The sequence below is a fragment of the Tauraco erythrolophus genome, chromosome 8, assembly GCF_009769465.1.
Source record: "Tauraco erythrolophus isolate bTauEry1 chromosome 8, bTauEry1.pri, whole genome shotgun sequence".
Taxonomy (NCBI): domain Eukaryota; kingdom Metazoa; phylum Chordata; class Aves; order Musophagiformes; family Musophagidae; genus Tauraco; species Tauraco erythrolophus.
In genome coordinates, this window is record NC_141472.1 from 30,904,481 (window position 1) to 30,926,797 (window position 22,317).

A 22,317-nucleotide genomic window follows, 5' to 3' on the forward strand; every position below is an offset into this window, starting at 1 on the left:
CTAATTAAGATGACTTGCAAGGCTTTATGGACTACACATGACTACAGTATTGCAGAACAGTGCTGTGCTGGGATGCCTACATGCAATGGTAATACCTTGATACAGATGTTACCTGACTGTTAGGAATATTTTTATAGCATGACTTTTGCAACCTTATTTAGTCAAACATAGACAGAAGTGATTTTGTGGTTTGGGTGCTGCAGTGCCTTAAAAGTACTGTAAGGGCAGTCCTTTCACTTCTTCGCTTAGCTACTGATCAGAAATAAGTTACTCGGCTATTTTTCTTCCACTCTAAGACAATTCTAAAAAAACCCCCAGATATTTAAGTCCCTTAGGAACACGGATATGTATACATTTGCCTGTATTTCAGTTCAGCATAAGATCTGACTTAGCAGTTTAAAGCAATCCTTTAAAACAATTTTTCTGATGCCCAAACTGACCAGACTGAGTCCTTCCCGAGACTAAATCTTTGCAGCCTTGCTGTGGACTCGGGTAAGATTTACTTTCAGTTTTCCTTGGACATCAAGATTACTGTGAGCAAGGTTATTACCTTTAAATTACTGTGAATGTGTAAGAATTTGGCTGTTTATTTGTAATGAATAATCTAGAATGGTCCTCCACTGAATGATGTGAGAGGGCATATGTTTAAGAATTTTATCTAGCAGGTAAATGTCTGCTTCTGTCAGATTTGCTTTCTAAGCTATAATGATGCATCTCTCTGAAAACTCGTAAGTGAAGTTCAGCTCTGCCTGGCAAGGATGGTAGGGGAGCAGTGTGCTGAGTATATACAGGTATTTCACAGTTAAAATAGATCACTGTTCTGGTGATCCAGATCTGAAGATAGCCTTAAAAGGTGAAGTTGACCAAGTCTAGCTATAACCTGTTGCAAAGAACAGTATGCTAGACTTTCTAGGTTGCTAGGGTAATGGTTAAAGCAGCAATGCATCTGAGAGTCTCCTGTGCTTCATGATCTTGTTCTGTTTAACTGCATGGGTCAGAAGAATACTGGAAGTCTTCGTATAGTAGGTCCGTTCTTCTAAAGATCACTTGATCTTGTTAAACACTTTTAATCTGAGAGCCGAAGATGACTTTGCATGCAAGTATGTGGAATAGTGAAAAGTACGATAATGGTATGAAGACCTAAGATCACTAGTTGGAATTGTTAATCTTAACTGGCTGGCATCCAGTGTCTGGATGTCTCATGCTATTGATGGCGCTAGAATATTTAGTGTGATTTCTGGGTCCCAGTGTGGAATGCTTGCTTCCTTGTGCATGCATGCAGGGAAGACTCCTGATAACAAGAAAATCAAAATTACTACTTTTATTCTGTGCATGGTGTGTTCCAGACGAGCAAATGTTAAGGATTCTCCTGCAGTACAAGTTCTTCATACAGGCTGCAGTCCTTCATCTGAAAGGTAACACTCCAATCAGATTAACTTGATGAAATACAATTCCTGAGTTAAAACTGTTCCTCATCCTGTGCTTATCCTTTCTACAGCCTTGTAGGAGTTAGGGAATAATTATGGTCTGGCTTTAGTTATGGTTTAACCTTAAACTGCTTCAGCTTTGCGAACTTTTGTCTTGGGTTTACTTCTTGTGTCGGTTAACCAGCGGTGTATGTATAGCAGCTGCCAGAGAGTAGCTGTGGCAGCCAATATCTTTAGATGTAGATACAAATCTGTTTTTTTCCGTGGGATTAGTAGCTAATTCTAATTGATTGAAACTAGCGTAATGCAAACTTGTAACTTTCAGAGTATCAGGTAAATAATGTATTTCATAGATTTCTAGGTTGGAAAAGACCTTAGAGACCATCCAGTCCAACTGTCCCTAATCTCCCATTAAACCATATCCCTAAGTAGTTCATCCACCCAATTTATTTTGACATTTTTCCTGTAACGTTATGACTGTTGCCACTTCATCCAACAAGGATCCAGTCTTTATAGTATACCCTTCCTGCGTAGAGAGTAAGGAGTTCCTTGCCCTAAATTCTTACTTTTCCTCCTGATGTTAAAGTATTAAGTTTTCCAAATGCATTTCTAGTTTCCTGTCCAGTGCCCCTGTCTTTGCAACTGCAAGTCTACCAATAGATCTTGCACAGAGAGAAAATGTCAGATTACCAAAAGCAAATCTCAGGCTTGAGTTTCACTGTGCTGCTCAGCCTGGACACTGCAGAAGGCTGTTGGCCGCACCAGCACATGCGTAGCGTGAACAGGATCAGGGAAATTCCTTATTTCTGCAGCAATATGAGTAACCTTTTGGCTGCTAAAGTTCTGCTGTCTTTGACCTCAGTCGTACAAACTGTGTTTTCTTCCCTCACGTCAGCACTGGCACTGAGGCATGTGGCCTTGCTGATCTGACTGGCAGACCCAGTCAGCCATGCTGAATGGCTGTCCTATAGGAGGAGATGGGCTTGAACAGCCAGGGGCAAGGGAGAGGGGCCCAGGGAGAGAGGATGGTGGGAGCAGCATTGGATGATATAAATGGGGGCTGTGAAACTGCTGCCCCAGCCTGCTCTGCAAGACATCTCAAGCTGGATGAATTCCCTGATCTGATTAAGCATGGCCCAGAAAAATCTTTAGCCACAGCTCAGAAGGTGGAAGCACCCAGCAGTACCTGGGGAAGGATGCAAAGATATCCCAGGCAAGAATTTCTGTCAAACACATCCTAATCTCTGTTTAGCTTGAAAACCAATAACTGGAGACATGCCAAAAGATAAGATACTAACACAGCAAAAGAAGATAGAATAGTGTTTTTATTTTTAGCCTGCATATCCTGAAATTTTCAGGAGCATTAAGTATGCCACTTAATCTTAAATGAACAGGTTTTTTATCATTGAATTACCAGTTGGAGCATTTACAGTCCATTGAAAACTAATGGAATTTCAGTACTTAAATATTTTCTGGATAACCTCAGAACAGCTGAGGAGCTCTTACAGTTCATAGCTCAGTGAGATTGTTAATTAGTTTTGTGATCCAGGGAGTTTCTGTGACTGCATTCTTGTGGGCATATCAGAGAACCAAACACCTCAAAGGCTCTAATTCATATTCTGATAAATGAGGATCACTAAAATACTGTTGCAAAAACCTTGTCCTTTCTGTGCTTGCTTTTGATGACATCATATTTAAGTCTTTAATAGGTTGAATACCCAGATTTTACTTTAAAAGTAGATATCTGAAGGGTTTAACAAAGCTCCTCTGTCAAGCTATTGGGCTAAGGGTTTCTAGAATCCTGTTTTAAAAGTCAAAGAATGACTGCTTTCAGTGGCAGGATAGCAATGAAAAGAAATGTCCAAAGATATCAGCTGCACAGTGAGAGAACAAAGGCTGATCTCAGCAATTTTGGACTTAGAGCCTTATTTTGGTTTTAAACCTCCAAAATGAATTGGAAGAACTAGAAGCAATTCCAATTAAATCCTTTGGAGGGGTCTAGAATTTTTTGTTGTAGTAACAGAATATTTACTGGAAGATAGGCTTAATGTAAGTTTCCCATGTTTTTTTTCTATGTATTTGTGTGGGCTGTAGCAAAATGGGTTCCTTCTGTGTAAAGTGACAAGTGCTCTTTCTTTAAGTGACTGTACAACTGTGGAAGTAAAAAGGGATGCAAAAGTGCAACCTGACTTGAAATACATGTAATTATTCAGTAATAGTCTCTGAATCTTAGCATTGGGTAAACTAATCCTGTTCAACAATGCTCTGAACAGTTTTAATGGTTTAGGCTGAGAAGGTGGTGAAACTAGCAAACTGATGCTTAAGTTTGTAGTTTATGAAGCTATTTATAAACAAATGCCTCCAAGTGCTGGTTTCAAGGGACCAGCCAAGAATGGCACAACATTGTGCAGGTTTCTTTATAGCAGGAGGCTTTAGTTAACCTGGGGAAGTTATAATCTAAACAGGTAAGACAAGGGAAGGCTGAAATAGTTGGTAAACTTAGCATTACGTTTCTTATATTGATGGTGGTATGGTTTAATTAGTCCTGTGGCCAAATACCGATCTTCAGAAGTCTAAATCAAAACAGCTTTTTAGTAACCACTCTTATTTTATTAGTAGATCTTGCCGTGCTTCATGTGGCCAACCTGTCTGTTGGTATAAACTTCATTTCTTGGTCTGAAGCGCATTAACGGTAGGACTTGATGATCTTAAAGGTCTTTTTCAACCCAAATGACTCTGATTCTATGATCTTTCACTAGCACCACAAAGCTCCTATTATGCATGTGGCTTTGTGTAACCTGTTATAACTCTGGATTTTTTTATCAAGTCAATGGCTTAATCTTTATCTTTTAAAGCAGATGAAGTAATTACTTCTAATTTCTGAAAGATGAAAGGCTGCCTGAAAAGGTTTATGCTTTGACCTGGGCTTTCTCTAACACTTTATTTTGAAGCAGGTTGAACTGTGACCAGAAGAAACCCCAAAAAATCTTTCAGAAGGGTTTTTTTACAGCTCATGACTCCATACAAAGTTCAACATGGTGTTGTTAAACCTGAGGGTAGAATGACAGATTGAAATTAAATGGATTGACTGACTGCCACTGACTGGATAGCTTCTCTTTCTGTTAGAGGAGGGTAAATCTTGTTGTTTGGGTACAGTTTATTTCCCAGCAAGTAAATAACAATATGGGAGAGGAGGGAGTACTTACCATAGAATTAGATTACTTGTTTGGACATTTATTCAGAGTGGGCTCTTCAGCAGATGTGTTAGGAGTCTTGGCCTTAAATTGACATTCCCTTAAACTGAAGGGAAGTGAATAATGCTTTAAAAGCAACTGCAGTTGTCACAGGTTCTTCTAGACACCACTACTTCTTTCGAGGTGGCTGGATTTCCCAGGACTTCCTTTTCTGTAAGGAACAGATGAGTTAATGTCAGTGTCTTGACTGCCTCAAGGATGCTTAATCTACAGAATGGGATGAAAATTCATCCCTCCCTACTCTGATGACTGAGGAGAGAGTTTCCATTTGTGTTAATTGATTATTTTTTTTTAACTTCAAGGAACTGTTAGATGTGAACTTTCAATAATAGTGCGTAAACTGTTTCTTGGGCTGTAGAGGTGGAAATACAAGTAAACAAGCAGTTAGTTCCAGTTATTTCTCTTGTTTTATGAGAGTATTCCTGCTAAAATCTCACCATGCCCCTTTCTGAACCAGTGATATGATATTAGCCTGTTTCGTAGGCACTGGAACTTCTGCACTGGTACTGCCTGCGTCAGTCCTGTGCCATGGTGCTTCAGCCTTGCCTGGTTCTGTACTGCCTGGCTATTCTGGGGCTGGAAGGGTCCATTCTCCCTCTTTTGCCACCAAAGAAGAGGTGCCTTGTGTGAAGCTTCTGGAATTTCACTGATACAATGTAGGGATTGTGTGGTGAGCAGACTCCTGCATTCAGAGGATTCATGTAGTGTTGGTACTCTAAAAGATTCAAGTAGCAGTTGTAACAGCTCTGCAGGGAAGTCAAGTACCTTAGACATTAAGAGCTGGGCTAGCTTTAGATGCAATCAAACTGTAAACTTGTATGCTGTTGGATGGAGTTTTCTTAATATTACACTTGTAATCAAAGTTGGGTAATACTGTGTATGAAAGCTAACCTTGCAATTTCTGCTGGCTGATGTTGAGGTGGGATGGAGAAGGAAGGATCTAAATATTCTCTCCACTTACCTCTGTGATAAGCTTGCACTGAAACAAGGTGGTCAGTATTTTACCTAAAAGGCAGCTATTCCTTTGATATGACTGGGTAGAGTTGTGGTATTTGTATTGACAAGAGGGAGAAAGCTGCTATCTGTTCTTGGCTGTTAGTAAATAATCTTTTTATTGCAGTTACAAGCACAATGGACTTAGGGCCACTTAACAGGCAGCAGCACTAAGTTTGTGTTGCCAGAAAAATGTTTAACTTGGAAGCTTTGTTTTAGATAACACAGCAGTTACGACAATCTTGGGATGCTTTTTAAAGGAACACTCAAAGGTTAAAAACAGTCACAATTACACTGAAAAGTTGCTAAGGGTCACTTGGCTTCTCTAGAAAGCAGCTTATCTACTACTGTCAAAGCCAGACTACTCTTGGACTACGACAAAATACTTCTCTACAACTTTTTTTTACAACAAGCTGTGTTATTACTGAAACACTTAAAGTCCCCAAACTATCTTGTTGTGTGGTCAATTTGTAGCTTCTATGCCTTGGATGTCTGTGTCCAAGCAAGCTGAATTCTAGTTTATCATCTGTAGAACATGTGGACCATAAGCAAAGAAAGCCTTTCAGCAACAGCTTCTGGAGTTCAGATGTTACCTGTTGTGTTTTCTCCCAGTTTTTCCACACTCCCATAGCAGGGAGCTCTGTTCGCTTCCCCTCTTACCTCTCTGGTGACTAAGAACTGAAAATCAAACTTGCAATCCTCTTCTGGTTTGGAATCTCTGGGGTAATGGCTGAATTCACTGGCCTTAACACAAATCTGTGTTTGTGCTGTACAGGGAGTATCTCTGAAAAGTAGGAGTTAGCACATCCCATTTCTGTACTAAGGAGTGTCCTAGGTGAGGAAGTTGATGTATAACGTAATATAGAAGATTACCAGAGGAAAATGTCTTCACTTAGTGTTTATTCCTGGAATGAATGCTTAAAGATGATGAATTTGCATTAGTATACCAAATGTATGTAGCAAACAGGTGTGAGTAAAATGCTCTGCATGGAAAAATACCACTGCTCGGGTGTTTGAAAATGCTGTCCTGAGGGCACTTCTTGATTGTTGGCATGTTTGTTCTTGTATGCAGTAGTCAATGAGAACTTAGCTTGATTTGTTGCTTTTCAGAATATCAAGTCATGACAAAAAGGAAAAATCTTCACAGTCAGTGTACCCCAAGGCAGGTTGCCCAGGCGGGTCATGGAATTGTCAACCTCAAAACACAGGGCATGTAAACAGGTTGCTTGGAGCAAACTGCTTAAAGGGACGGGTTTGGACTGGGTGACATCCAAAGGTCCTTTCCAGGCTAAGTAATCCTGTGGTGTGTTTGTGGGTTGACAGTCCCTTAGTCCCTAGTTAATTTTGTTTAGGGCAGCTAGTTTCCAATATAGCGCTCTAACTTCTGCTGTAGGCCTAGTATTTCCATCCAGTAGAACCTGATCGTGTGGTATGGCAGTTCCAGTATCTTTCCAGAGTAATGATGCCCAGCCAAATTTGGGACTCCTGGTAGGCCTGTTGCTTCTGCAATAATCGTAGAATCATAGAATGGTTAGGGTTGGAAGGGACCTCAAAGATCATCTAGTTCCAACCCCACTGCCACGGGCAGGGAAACCCTCCACTACACCAGGTTGCCCAAAGCCTCATCCAGCCTGGCCTTGAACACTTCCAGGGATGGGCCATCATCATAATGGGTACTGCTATAAATTGAGGCTGCTATAGCCACTTTCCATAGCAGTGTTTCCTGTGATGGTCTACTGTTCTTCTTGACACTCTGCTAGGGTATGACAGCTGTGAGGACACAAGTGTCGCTATCCTAGCATCTCCCTTTAGCCATTGTGTGTCTGGAGTACACATCTTTGTTTTTTTTCCTCAGTGTGGGAATCCTGACTGGTGACACATCTTTCTGTATTGGTCACTTCTGCTTTTGTCCCCAGCGTGCTGTTCTTATATCTGCTGATCTGTGCTGATCTGTGTGGCAGCTGATGCTTGTGTTTGTCACAACTACTGTGTCCAGCTACTCCTCAAAAAAAAAAAGCAGTATTATTTTTAAGATGTCCCCAGCAATTGATTACTCCGTTTGCATGACACCCAAAGACTTGTTAACTAGTACTTGTTATTGAAGCTTACTCTTTTATGGCTTGACAACATCAGGAGAAGAATAACAACTGAGAATTTCTCAATTATCCTACAGTAAAGCAGGATTTGTTTCTTTTTTTTTTCAAGAGCAAATCAGATTTGCAGCATCAAAAGGCAGGAAGAGTATAAAATAAATACTAATGCCATGTCATAAGAATTTCTACTGAAAGATTTTGCAACTTGTTCCTGCCAGAATTTACTGTGTATTTCTGCTTTTTTCTTAGCCTACATAGAGAGGAGATCAAAAGTCATCTTTCTGCTTGTTAGCAGATCTAAGATATAGCTCTGCTTCCAGGTTGAAACTAAGCTGCATCAACATTAAAGAAATATTTTAGAAAGGTATAAAGCCTTATAGCAAGAACAATAAAAGCCACTTAATTTCATGTTGTTTCAGAGAGTGGGGTTGTTTTTTTTGGAAACTACTCTAGATAGCAGTCATGTAGGGTGGATTTACAAATAAGAACTGCTTGTTCAGCTAGTAGCTGCTTTGAGAAACTTTTGGCACTTTTATTAATGGTACTGTTGTCACAGATAAAAGGTATTTGTTCTAATACCTCATTCCTACTCATACTTTAGACATCAGTGACGTGGTTTGTTTGCCAGTGCAATGAAATGGCCCATTCTTCAGGCTTGCTAGGCAGGGTTTTAATCTGGTCTTTCAGCACTAGTGAGATGCTTTACCTGCATGCTACCATGATGTCACCAGTGTTGTGGATGGTGACTGTGTTTCTTCTGTCTGCAGGTCTGATTGGTTGCCTGGCATTTCATCTGTGGCAAGCAGGACAATGGCTGCCAGCAAGAGCAAGAACCAGAGTTCCTTGGCCCTCCATAAAGTAATTATGGTTGGCAGTGGAGGTGTGGGCAAATCTGCACTCACTCTTCAATTTATGTATGATGAGGTAAGTAGCTTTTGGTTCAGCTTCCCGAAAGCACCAACAGATATGCTTAGTTCTCCTGTCCCACTAAAAAAGTTTAGTAAGCTGTAAGTAGCAAAAGATGTGGTGGCCTGACTGGCAGGAGAAGAATGTAAGAATCTGGGAAGGGTGCCCTCTGGGAACATCTTTGGCTAAAGGTGACAAAATTAAAGCTTATTAGTGAAAGAACAGCCTTCAAAAGACATGCAGTATGTGAATGTGCTTGTCTTTGAGTGTTCAGAGGCTGTTACCAGTTGGCATTGAACTTTAATTTTGTTGCAGTTTCTTTTATACCAGTTAAAGTTCAGGTCAGAAGTAAGCATTCCAGCTCATTCTGAGCTGGATGATAAAGTAGGCATGCTCATAGCATGAGTTCTTCCATACTGGTATATAGGAAGCTAGATCAGACAATCTAGGCTGCTATGTGAAGGAATAAATGATCCTATAGTCCCGAAGCTTTTATTTATAGACTGTCCACACGTACTGTGGTGATGTGAATGTCTGAACAGGTGGCCCTCCACATCAAACCATGACAGCATTAGTGAAGGCCAGTCAACTTAATCAGGCTCGTGGCACAGCCTTTTGTTGTACTTTGAGGCTGAGAGGAAGGAGGTGCAAAGGTAAGGAGCCCATGTTGGATGTGTGCTGTCAGTACAGAACTACAAGTTGAACTGGCGGTGGCTTTGTGTTGGTTGGAGCTTCAGATAGCTGTAACTGAAGCACACTTAAAGTGTTTTTTCTTGAAATTAGAGATCTAGATAATGCCACCAGGTTGCTGGTAGTTTATAGTGTATCTTTGTCCCTTAAATTGTGCTGAAATTGCTGAACAGTGAGTGTTCCATGTAGCAAGACTTGTTTCTCTTGATTAGGCGGACTTGGCTTTTTCATGTATTAAGTGCTTAAATAATTTGCTTTTTATAGTAAAACCAAAAAAAGTGATGGAACTTGGTAGCTAACTGAATTATGAGAAGGTTTTCAGGATTTTAACTGTCATTAAAGTGAAAGAATGATATGTACAAATACTGAGACCATTTGACAGTAATTCTAAACACTAATCCCTGTCTTGTCATCTTCAGTTTGTAGAAGACTATGAACCTACCAAGGCTGACAGCTATAGAAAGAAAGTAGTTCTGGATGGTGAAGAAGTTCAGATAGACATTCTGGACACAGCAGGACAGGAGGATTATGCAGCTATCAGAGATAACTATTTCCGCAGTGGGGAAGGATTTCTTCTAGTCTTCTCAATAACAGAGCATGAATCCTTTACAGCAACGGCAGAGTTTCGGTAAGTAGTTTCTCTCCGAGGCAGGGGGAAATATCTGGTTCTTATGTTGCTCTGACAACTAGTCTTAGGATAAAGAGCTGTAGCTTTTCTGTCCTTTACTATTTGGTCAATAGACATGGCACTCCAACCATTTTCCTCTCAGTAACTGTTAACTTAAACCACAGTATCTAGCCTCTGGTTCTAGTTGCCTTCATGCCTTCAACTTATGAGTACATTATGCCAGCAGCATCTTCAGGCAAGTAACAGATTCTTGGACTCCTAAAACATGCGTATTCAAGCCAATTTTCAGTTCTTGTGGATGTGAAGTTTAATTATCTTAGAGCAGTACTTCTGGAATTAAGTCTGCCTTTTGGCCAGGTTTCAGACACTGTGTTGCTTACTGCTAGAAGCAGGTGCTCTAAGGAAAGGAAGGATTAGCCTCCACTCTCAGGTATGGATTGGTGCCAAACAAGAGTTGGCGGCCAAGCAGTACTATTGTAGGCAGATGTATTCCTAGAAAGACGAACAGAAGTAGTAAATGCTTCCATTTTTGTTCTTGAGATTAGCAGTTCTAATGTAAAAATCAGCACCAGACTGAGCACAGAAACTGCTTGTGTAATGTAAAAGAAAAACAAGGGGTTTCATCTATTGTTCTGGTCTCAGAACTCATGTAGAGGGGTTCTTCAGGGCAGATGTTCTAACTCTGATTTGATAATAGCTGTTGCCTCAGTGTAGAAGGTAATCCAGAGATTCCTTAGGACGGCTGTACAACTTGAAGTAGAACTTGTCAAAACATAGGGAAAGTGTTAAGATTTCCTTATATTTGCCAGAATAAAAGCTCTTTATCAGTCTGGCTTATGTTCACTTTGCTTCAGTGGTACAAGGTTAACAGATACTGAATGGTAATGCAAATGCTGGTGCTAAGGTAGACACCTATTGCTAGGATTTTCTTAAAGCTATGGCAAACTCCCCTCACACTCTAAGCCAACATGGCTTCACTAAGGCCAAATCATGCCTGAAAAACTTGATGGCCCTCTATGAAGAGAAGAGTTACAGTGGGTGGGTAAGGGAAGAGCCACTGACATTATCTACCTGGACTTGTCCAAAGCATTTGACACTGTCCCACATGACATCCTTGTCTCCATTGGAGAGACATGAATTTGAAGGATGGACCACTTGGTGGATAAGGAGTTAGCTGGATCGTTTCACTCAGAGTTGCAGTCAACAGCTCAATCTTCAGGTGGAGACTAGTGACAAGTAGTGTTCCTCAGGGGTTGATATTGGGAAAGGCACTGTTTAACATTGTTATTGGTGACATGGACAGTGGGATTGAGTGCACCCTCAGCAAGTTTGCGGACAACAGCAAGCTATGTGGAGCAGTCGACATGCTGGAGGGAAGGGATGCCATCCAGAGAGACCTTGATAGTCTGGACAGGTGGGCCCATGCAAACCTCATGAAGCTCAACAAGGCCATCTGCAAGGTCCTGTACATGGGTCAGGACAATCCCAAGCACAAATACAGGCTGGGTGGAGAATGGACTGAGAGCAGCCCTGAGGGGAAGGACTTGGGCACGTTGAGAAGCTCAACATGATCTGGCAATGTGTGCTTACAGCCTAGAAAGCCAACCATGTCCTAGGTTGTATCCAAAGAAGTGTAGCCAGCAGGTTGAGGGAGGTGATTCTACCCCTCTACTTCACTCTCGTGAGACCCCACCTGGAATACTGTGTTCAGCTCTGGAGTTCCCAACTGAAGAAGGACATGGATCTGTTGGAGCGGATCCAGAGGAAGGCCACACAGATGATCCAAGGGCTGGAACACCTATCCTATGAAGAAACACTGGAGAAGAGAAGGCTACGGGGAGACCTTAGAGCAGTCTTCCAGTATTTCTAGTACCTAAAGGGGGCCTACAGGAAAGCTGGAAAGGGACTTTTTGCAAGGCTGTAGTGATAGGACAAGGATCAATGACTTTAAACTGAAAGAGGGTGGATTATATTAGGTATAGGGAAGAACTGCTTCATTCTGAGGGTGCTGAGGCACTGGAACAGGTTGCCTAGAGGAGTTGTGGCTGCCTCATCCCTCGAAGTGTTGAAGGCCAGGTTGGATAAGGCTTTGAGCAACTTGGTCTAGGGGAAGGTGTCCCTGCCCGTGGCAGGGGGGTTGGAACTAGAGGATCTTTGAGGTCTCTTCCAATCCAAACCATTCTATGACTTTGGTCAAGGTTCTTAATATATTATGCTGTTCCAACAGTAATAGGAGACTGCATAATTTTTTAAGAGGTATAAAACTATTGTTCCTTTGTCTCATAATACTTCCGTGACTTCGCTAGACTTCAGAAGGCTACACAGTCGTAGGGCACACAAGCAAAGCTCTTCTGCTTAGTTTGCTCCAACTGGAGCACTTAGAAGAGCTAAACAGTTGTAGGACTGCAAAACTGAGTACTCAGACTGCTCCTACTATAAGATGAGGAAAAAGTCATATACCATTCAAAAAACAGGAAGAAAATTAGATACTTGAAGTACCCAGCCTGAGTTTTGGCTTGTGTGCTGAAGTGAAATGTAAGGTTAAACCCTAGGCTTAAGGCTTTGGGTGAAAAGGAGTAGGAGTGTTTATCTTGGCAGTTTGTGGGTTTTGCCAGACTTATGTAACTAGGGTAATTGTGTGTTGGTTCAAGATTCCAGTACAACAAAACAATGAAAAAGCAATGCTAGCCCTAAAGATGAGCAAGAAGGACCTAAAAGCTTTGAGGTAGAGGACCTCCTATTTTTATGGGTCAGAAGTAAACAAATAGCGAAACTAATTTAGTTGGGCTGACATGTAAGAACCGGCTCCTTGGAAAACTCTTCCCCAGGAACGAGGTGGGGAATAGGTGGTATGAGTCCAGCATCATGGGCTAAACTACAGATTGGTGGTATTGATCCTGTAACTTCCAGAATTCTTAAACTAAGAAAAAGTGCAATACTGAAGGAGCTGTGGGCTTGTCGTTAAACCCTAGCTCTCCTGCATTCAGTGTTTGCTTTAAGTGCCTCTATAATCTGAAAATGTGTGAAGGTACAGTTGAATGCAGCAGCAGAATGTCTGCTGCAGTGTTAACACTATCTTAGATTCTCACGTACTCTACGTACATTCAGTTATTTTGTGGACGGAAAGTGCAAGCATCTGAAGCAGTGTGGTAACTCAGTGGGATGAGAGGTGGTAGCACCATGCTCGTACGTAGTTTGGCTCTTGTTCATAACAAAATGAATCAATCTAAAAATAACTGTTGACTGGTACAGTTCTTCTAGAGTACGGGATGGACAGCAGCATGTGTCAGTCTGGTTTCATCTCATGTTTTACTCCAATAATAGCATAGACTTTGAGGCTGACCTGCAGCATCGCACTGACTCCTTTCCTTGATGCTGAGAGGTCCTCTTACAATGACAAGAGATAGCTAGGTTAATGTGATGGTTCAAATGTTTTCTTGGAGTCTTTGAAGGAGGAAGGTGGCTAGCATTTTAGTTCAGCACTATTAAGTAACTCTCTCCTTTGTGTAAAGTTTAGGTAGCTATTAAGAATGGTCTCTGCCAGCTACTTAGACTGTTCTCAACCTACTGCTTTGTCAAAGCCATGTTGTTGCCCAGACCTATATTGAGGTGGGATGTAGATTGGAAATTGAAGATGGTTACTGAATGCCAAGGTACAAGTGCCGTGTTTGCCAAGTTTCACTCTTTTCCTCATTCATCTGTGAACTCCTGTTGTGAGTTGCTCTTCTGTCATACAGCTCTTCTTTATTAGAGCCTGGGTAGTAAACTTATTAACTAAATGGTAAAAATGCCTTCCTGGGTGTGTGAGGCTTTTATTAGCATAAAGCCCATAGCATTAGTATGTTAAACTTGGAATAATTTTACGTGTGTGTTGGGAAATGTACTGTTAAATAATGTTGTAAACACTATTAATATGCAGACCACTTGATCCACTCCTGATAAGGGTGGGTTTTTTTGTTGCTACTACTAACACAGCTATTTTTATTTTGAATACCTGATGCATTAGGGAACAGATCCTGCGTGTGAAGGCTGAAGAGGATAAAATCCCTTTACTAGTAGTGGGAAACAAATCTGACTTGGAAGAGCGCAGACAAGTGCCTGTAGAAGAGGCTAGAAGTAAGGCAGAGGAGTGGGGCGTGCAGTATGTAGAAACCTCTGCCAAAACTAGAGCGAATGTAGATAAGGTAAGACAAATGACATATGCTCAATTAGAGTCTTACTACTTGTTTAGTAGCTGAGTGAATAATACTTGGCTCTTCTGGGACAGAAGCAAATCCGCAGGTGGGCTTCTGAAAGTCTAGATTATCTAAAATAAATGAATGTACTGGAATGTGTACACTTAAGCAGATACCTAGCTTATAGAAGCCAGAGACCTGATACAAGTTTGCTATTGCCTTGTTTTAACTGTTTGTACCTGAACCAATAGCTTTTACAAAGTACATTGGGTAAATCGGTTTAAGGATTCCTGGAAATAGAATCATGGAATCACAGAATAGTTTGGATTGGAAGGAACCTTTAAAGATCATCTAGTCCAACCCCTCTGCAATAAGCAGGGACATCTTCAATTAGATCAGGTTGCTCAGAGCCCTGTCCAATCTGACCTTGAATGTTTCCAGGGATCTACCACCTGTCTAGGCAACCTGTTCCCAGTGTTTCACTGCCCTCATTGTAAAAAAATTTCTTCCGTATATCTAGTCTAAACCTACCCTCTGGTAGTTTAAAACTATTACCTTTGTCCTATTGCAACAGGCACTGCTGAAATGTCTGTCCCCACTTTTCTTGGAGGCCCTCTTTAGGTCCTGAATGGCTGCAATAACGCTGTCCTGCAGCCTTCTCTTCTCCATGCTGAACAACTCCAGCTCTCTTGGCCTTTCCTCATAGGAGAGGTATTCCATCTCTCTGATCATTTTTGTGAGCCTCCTCAGGACCTGCTCCAACAGGTCCATGTCTTTCCTGTGCTGAGGACTCCAGAGATGGACACAGTACTCCAGGTGGAGTCTCACCAGAGTAGAGAGGAAGAATCACCTCCCTCAACCTGCTGGCCATGCTTCTTTTGATGCAGCCCAGGACATGGTTGGCCTTCTGGGCTATGGGCACACATTGCTGGCTCCTGTCCAGCTTTTCATCCACCAGTACCCTCAAGTCCTCTTCAGCAGGGCTGCTCTCAATCCCTTCATCTCCCAACCTGTATTGATACCAAGGGTTGCCCTGACTCAGGTGCAGGACCTTGCACTTGACCTTGTTGAACTTCATGAATTTCACATGGGCCCACTCTTGAGCTTGTCCAGGTCTCTCTGGATGGCATCCTGTCCCTCAGGCACTTCAACTGCATCACTCAGCTTGACGTTGTCAGCAAACTTGCTGAGGGTGTGCTTAATCCCACTATGTCATTGATGAAGATATTAAACAGTTCTGGTCCCAATATGGACCCCTGAGGGACACCAGTCATCACCAGTCTCCATCTGGACATTGAGCCGTTGATGACTACCCTCTGTATGTGACCATCCAATGAATTCCTCACCTACTGAACAGTCTACCTATCAAATCCCTGTCTCTCCAATTTAGAGAGAAGGATGTTGCGGGTGGGGCGGAGGGGGGAAGACGATGACTGTGTCAAAGGCCTTATGGAAGCCTAGAAGGCCACTAGGTTAGTCAGACAGGACTTACCCTTGGTGGAGCCATGCTGGCTGTCTCAAATCACCTCCTTCTATGTTATTTTGTTTATAGGCTGTGTCCTATTATTATAACAGCAATAAATAGCAAGCTCTAGACACTTAAATTGTTCCTCTTTCCCTACAAAGCTACATATGGTGTAGCTAATGTTGAAGACTTCATTCTTGTTTTCTGCCAAGACTACTGTGAATTGTGTAAGAACTCTTCTTGCTGTCTCCCTGTCCTGTTTCGACTTGTCCGTGCTGGTCTAGGACAGTCATTCTCAGCATGTTTCTGCTGCTAGCTTCTTGCATAAACAGTGGTGGTGGTGGGTTATTCCAGAAGAGAGGTAAGTTACAAGTATGGAGTGTTCATCCAGTAGGGAAATACCAGTTTCGAGCCTTCCCTTCATTCCGTGTGTACTGGGAGTTTCTTGAAGAAAAGGGTGCTTTTTGACTTCACCAATCCACAGAGATGATCTGAAGTTACTGTTGGGCCCCCTAAGGACTCCAAAGGTGTGGCTTGGTAATTTGCATTTGTTTAAAGATTACAAGTTGTAAGCATCTTTCTCTTTGAACAAAGAACATTTGCAGCTAGTTGTACTCCAAGTTCTTGTAGATAGCTTTCTGTTCTACTAATCTATGTTAGTAAACTAATGGAAATGCTATTGGTGCATAAGTTATCTAGTAGGAACTGTTTCTCTCATTCTTGGTTAAAAGTGTTTATGAAACTCTTGAATTGAGGCCTTTTGGTTTTAAAGGACATAGCATAATTTAAATTTGGTAAAGAACCATTTTGACTTGTGGAATGTTACAAGGAAGTCAGACTGTCAGATGTATAAACTGGGTGATGTAGTAAAACATGAATACCTAGACTTGCTTTTGCCCATGCGCTGTCTCATGTGACTAGCAAATGCCTAGCCTGTGTTATACTTAAACTAGCTTTCTGATCAGTTGGGATTAATGATAGTCATGATATTCTAGACTTACTCTCATAGGTCTTCTAGCTAGCTTGTGTGACATGCTGGTTATCGTTTATATAAGCACGGTTTTGTGTATGTTAAGACAAGTTATCCTCCATTGTGATGATTGTGCATTGGCACTGTAGTAGAATAAGTAAAATCTTAAAAGGATTTTGAGTGGTAAACTACTCTAGTTCTGATCATCAGTGTGGTCTTGTTTCCCAGTATCAAAGACCTGTGTAGTTCCCCTTTAAAAAAAAAAAGCTTAACTCTGTAGAGTGACGCTAAACTCTCATTCTGTAATCCTAAAAATCACTTTCCCAATAACTCACTACAGTAAAACAGCTGTTATGTCTTAAGTGGTACGTACCTATACATCGGGCATACAGGAGTGAAATCAGCTAAAATTTTGGAGAAAACATCAGAGTAATGACTTTCTCTGAATCTTTCTTATAACATAGTCTGAGAATTTTCTGTGCCTGACACTGACTTGAATGCTGCAGCTTTTAAATTATAAAACAGGCAGAGTACTACCCAGCAGAGAGTGTGCTTGTAACTACATGGAAGGGATGGGACTAAATGCTTGCACAGCTAACAAGAGTGATTTGCCTGGAAAAGTTTGCTAGGCACAGGCAAATGTTCTCATGAACTCTGGATGCTACTTTTGTGCAAGACTGATACTCAATAAAAAGCTCTTAAAACAGAGCCGTTGAATGATTTGGCAGCCAGGTGAGATTATCCTACTTTCCACGGCTTGACATGCTACATAATTCTGATGTTGAGTTTATCACTGAGACCTGTGTCTAGACTCACTTCTGCTACATTAGCTGCAGTGTGGTGCTGCATCTTTATTAGCTGCTGAATACAGTGGTTTTTGTCTGCTTTCTGGTTGCAGATCTCGTTTAATCTTTCTTTATTTTTCCCTTCTAGGTATTCTTTGATTTAATGAGAGAAATCAGAGCAAAGAAGATGTCAGAAAACAAAGACAAGAATGGCAAGAAAAGTGGCAAGAACAAGAAAAGCTTTAAAGAAAGATGTTGCTTACTGTGACACTTGGAACTGTAAAATCTAACTACAGGTGGCATGGATAAGATACCACTAAGGATATAGGGCTGGATTCATGAAAGGAAGTCTGTATTGGCTCCCTTATCTTTTGCTTTGCATATCACACCTTCAAAATGTGAAAACAGAACTTTGAAACCATTTCTGGTATCCAACAAAACCTATGCCTACTTAAACTGAAATGGGCTCTGTCTTCCTATGTCTTTCAAAACTAGAGACAGTTTCAGAACTACAATCCTTCTGCTTGGTTATACAAAGTACTTTCGTATTAACTTCCTAGTTTACTCTAATGTTTATCTCAATATGTTTCTCTTGAACCTCTACTGGCCTTAACAAGCACAGCTGTTCAGGTTCAAAGATGTTTTTTTTTTTTCCACTGTTGCTGCCCTCCTCCATGTTGCAAACTGCAGAAAAGCTAGATGATATCTGGTAAAGGGTTTGAGTCTCCATCTTCTGTTAGTTGTCCCTGATATTTCTTACATTGAAGTCTGCTGGCTTCTTCCCCATGCTCCATGTAAGAAATAGCAACTGACATTTGAGAGTCAACTCAAAACAAACTTTATTCCATGTTCTGTTTAGTCAATACAGCATTCATGAATCAAGCCTATCGGCTCAATTGAGACTTATTTAGGCAATACAAAAATTGATATTTAAATACCGGCTGGGTGCATTCCCCACTGGTCTATCTTCTCATCCTTAAATTAGTGGTATGGGGTGAGAAAATAACTGTAAGCCTTTCTTCAAAGGAATAACATTATCACCATCCCCTTGAAATTCTGTCCTGGGTTTCTTCCATGTATTGTGGTTATTCTCAATTAAACTCCCTCTGCATCCATCATTCTTCCCCTCCCTGGGACTGGAATAGTAAAAATCAAAGTCGTGATTTCATTGGTTTTGTTTATATTGGAACACTTGTGATCATGTTGGAGAAGTGGGAACATCTGCATCTGTTTCTTGCCTTGCTGAAGATGAAGACTTTCAGTAAGGATGGGTCACATCACACAATCATGACTTGGAATAGGTGAGGCATACATGCTACCTCTCTATGATTAGCTGGCTAGTGAGTTGTATGGTGTCAAAAAGCAAATGAAGTTAAGCAGTTGCCATGTCTGTTACTCACTGTTAACTTTATATGTACTGTTTCTGATGCACAGCAACCTAGCACATGGAGATGCATGTTGAGTTTTGCTGTCCGTGATGGAATGGTGGTCACGTACTGATCAACAAAAACCAGCCTAGAAATGGAAGAAAAGTCATTGCTTAGCAGGTCCTCTTGTCAGCTGACTGAACTGAGCTTTCTGATGCAGTTTAAGTGCAGTTGCCAAAAAAAAATACTTCTGTCACTGTTGTGGAATGTAACTGTCTCTTCTGATTATGGAATCTCTTAATGATTTATGGCTGTCCTCTATTTTGAAGGAGTAGAGAGACTTAAAGCAGTGACTGTATCTTGCCTGTTAACTGAAAGCTTAAAACACAGTTACTTCGTGAAAGGAATATGCTATGTGGCTGTTCAATGAAGCACGCTGCAGCACTAAATTAATGAATATTGCTTCTTTTTGAGGTGAAGGGGTAGCTAATACTGTTCAGTACTTAGTATTGTACTTTGAGGTTGAAAAAACATTTTTTAACATGTACTAGATTGCTCTTGTGCATTCCACTTCTGAACTTTGAAAAAAGTAAGATGTGTTAGATATCAGAACCTCTGTTGATATGAGGTTTCACAGGGACTTATCGCAAACTCATTGTCTTCCATAACTAGTTCAACTTGTCAGGCAACTCATTGGATTGGGGAAACTGTACTAAATAAAAGGTGCTGTAATCTTCATTCTTGTCAAGTTAAATTCCTTCTCCGTTAATGTTACCTTGTATGTGCAGAAAGAATGATTAACCAATTCTGGAAATATTTATCTTTGAACAGAGTAATTGGTATTAGAAAGCAAATTGACAATACAGCTTTGAAGCAGAGGCTGGAAGCCTGCTGGCTTATGGAACTTGTCATTTGAGCTGTGTCACCTATGTCTAAAGCCGAAGCATCTAATGGGACACTTGAAGCTGTAACACTTCACTAACAAAGTTTCCTCTTGAGCTTCCATGGATGAAGCCCATTTTGAGTGCACGTTGTGCATACAGCAAATGAACACCTACTTCTGGAGGAATGCAACTCACTTAAGTGTCATTTTAGTTGAGACCTAAAGGTTAAGTCCTTAATTAACCTAAAGGATAAACAACAGTTGAGTTCACATTACAAGCTTATCTAGGTCAAGCCCCTCTGAGGCGGATTGTAAAATGTGGCTAACAAAACAGAATAAGCTTTCCTTGCTATATGAATAACGAACTCAGCAAAGCTCACAATGAGCAGCTCAGCTGTATTGGCTCAAGAGACTTGCATGCTTTGACCTTTGCTCTCTTTAAGATTAACGTACCTGACAGTATTTGATAGGACAGATGAATTTCTACTCGCAACAGTGAGTCTGCCACTGCTGTTCTTACAGTCCCTGTGCTGTTCTCACTGAGGTTTGGTGTTTGTTTTTTCCCCTCAACTGATAAAGTTCCACCACTGAGATGGACTTACTTGAAGGTGCTTCCTGTTTCATGGCTTGATACTGCATCTCTTCAGTGTTGTGTGCTTGTCACCTTTTCCAGAAAGACTAGGCCTGGAGACTAAGTACAGCAGCTTTTCAGTATTCTTCTATACTTGTGGCAAACTTCAGTTTAACTTTCCAGTCACAGCTGAAAACATGGTAGCCAAGGTAGCTGCCTTGTTTACTTCGTAACAGTGGGCAACAAGCATTTTGGCTTGTACCAGGAAGGTAATAAAACTGCTCCCTGGACTGGAATCCTATTGCCTCCACCTCATGGAGGAAGTGCCTGAATGCATCCCCTTCTAAACAGGGGCAATACAATTTGAGAGTCCTTGCATGACTTCCAGGTATGCTTCACTGGACCTCAATGGACATCAACATCAGGTGGGTTGGCTACAGTGAGTAAAAAACGGCACAGAGAAATGCTTCCTTTGGACTTGAGGGTTTTCTGTGAGTAGAGTAAACTGTGCTTTGGCTTCTAATCTAAATGAGTACTTGCAGATCAGGTACATCAAAGGACTTTGGCAAGAGGGTGTGTGCGTGGCTGCCTGAGGCACCTGAAGGCTGTATTGAAGCTGGTATATTCTAGCAGCCTTTGCATGTTAGGTAATTAAAGACTTCTCTTCATCAGTATAACGTGCTGTTAAATCTTTCTGGAGCATGGCTGTAGGCAAGTAACTGGATATTTGAAGCTGGAGGTCATGCAAGACTTGACTATGCACTTGCACTTAAGCATTCAAATATTATTCTTGTGTAATGGCTGAACATATAGTCAGGGAGCTGTTTACTGCAGTATGCAATCTTCCATATGTGGCTTAGCTGTGGATATTGAAGTGCTCCAGTCTTCCCTCTCATTTGAGAAAACATGTGTGAGACAAGCCCCCATTATAACGGGGCCTAAGTCGTTATATGAAATTGCATTCAAAAAGCAGGTTAAACTCCAGGAGTGCAAAGGCATACTTGACTCCTCTTTTTTTTGAGGAGCATCTCTCCAGGTGAGAGTATAGATGCAGCATGAAGTATGTCTTCAATAACCTGTGCCATATGTGTTTTATACGGACTAATATGCCTTTACTACAATTCCTAGGTGAACATTTGGCTTGATGAAGAGAAAGATGTATGCATATGTTTACTGGGCATTAAACTTCAGTAAGATGTCAATAGCCATCTGAAGTTCTAGTTGAATCCTATATGACTCATGTAACACTGAAGAATACTTGAAGTCTAAGGCACAAAGCTGCAACCTTCAATGTAGAAAGAGGTGGGGGGAAATGCATCTAACTAAATGCTCACAAAATCTTTTTTTAAAGCATTAACGCAGTACTTGGGGCTGACAGGTCTATCAATTTTTGCTAAGAGGATACTGTTTATTAATTCAACTCAGAGCTTATGTAGACAGAAGCTTTCTTTAATTGCTGTAAGCATATGTTGTGATGTTCACCTCTTGATGACTTTATAGTTGAGAGAAGGAGGGAAGAGGAACAAAAAAAGCTATAATTTTCACCGTAATCTCCACATTTCATGGGAGTGGCAGGTGTTCCTCTTGGGAGGCGAAGGTGTTAGAGATAACACCAAGAAAGAGGTTTAGTGTAGAGGAAGTGATTGTGATTGCAAGATTTAATAAAACTGCCTCTAAACTATGTACACTATACTATACAATGTAAATTTGTATTTTTTCTTACATAGCTTCAGAGCTTTGTCTCTAACTGGCACAAACATTTTCAATGTCTATAAAACTGGTCACTTTTCATTATCATGCTAATACAACTGATTTGTATTGCTATTGATAATAAAAAGAAAAACAGGCATGATATTTGTTCGTTATTGATTTTTACACCACTCTAAAAGCATGTCTAATCCCCAAATTCCTGAACCAGGCAACTGCTGATTTTTGGTGTCTGGAACTAACCTTTGTGTCTGATCTGTAACATGATTATGTTAGATTGTGGGAAGGGAGAGGAGGCAGAGGTGGCTGAGGTCCCCATTATTGGTTTTCCTGAAACAATCTGCATATGTTTCAGGATTGAACTGAAACTGAGTAGTTTGATTCATAGTTAATTTTCCACAAC

General features: G+C 41.0%; 1 protein-coding gene across 2 annotated transcripts in view; it reads left to right on the forward strand.

The window, feature by feature from the left end:
* Positions 1-21,886, forward strand: part of RALB (RAS like proto-oncogene B) — a 31,493-nt gene extending 9,607 nt beyond the window's left edge. Inside the window, exons 2-6 of one of the 2 annotated variants that reach the window (XM_086615415.1) lie at positions 1,347-1,415; positions 8,535-8,691; positions 9,783-9,991; positions 13,998-14,175; positions 17,535-21,886. In XM_086615415.1, the coding sequence (XP_086471541.1) occupies positions 8,578-8,691; positions 9,783-9,991; positions 13,998-14,175; positions 17,535-17,654 (621 nt within the window). In that variant the 5' untranslated portion in view covers positions 1,347-1,415; positions 8,535-8,577 and the 3' untranslated portion in view covers positions 17,655-21,886. The remainder of the gene's footprint in view (positions 1-1,346; positions 1,416-8,534; positions 8,692-9,782; positions 9,992-13,997; positions 14,176-17,534) is intronic. The other variant, XM_086615416.1, reaches the window with a different exon arrangement.
* The last annotated feature ends 431 nt before the right edge of the window (positions 21,887-22,317 follow it).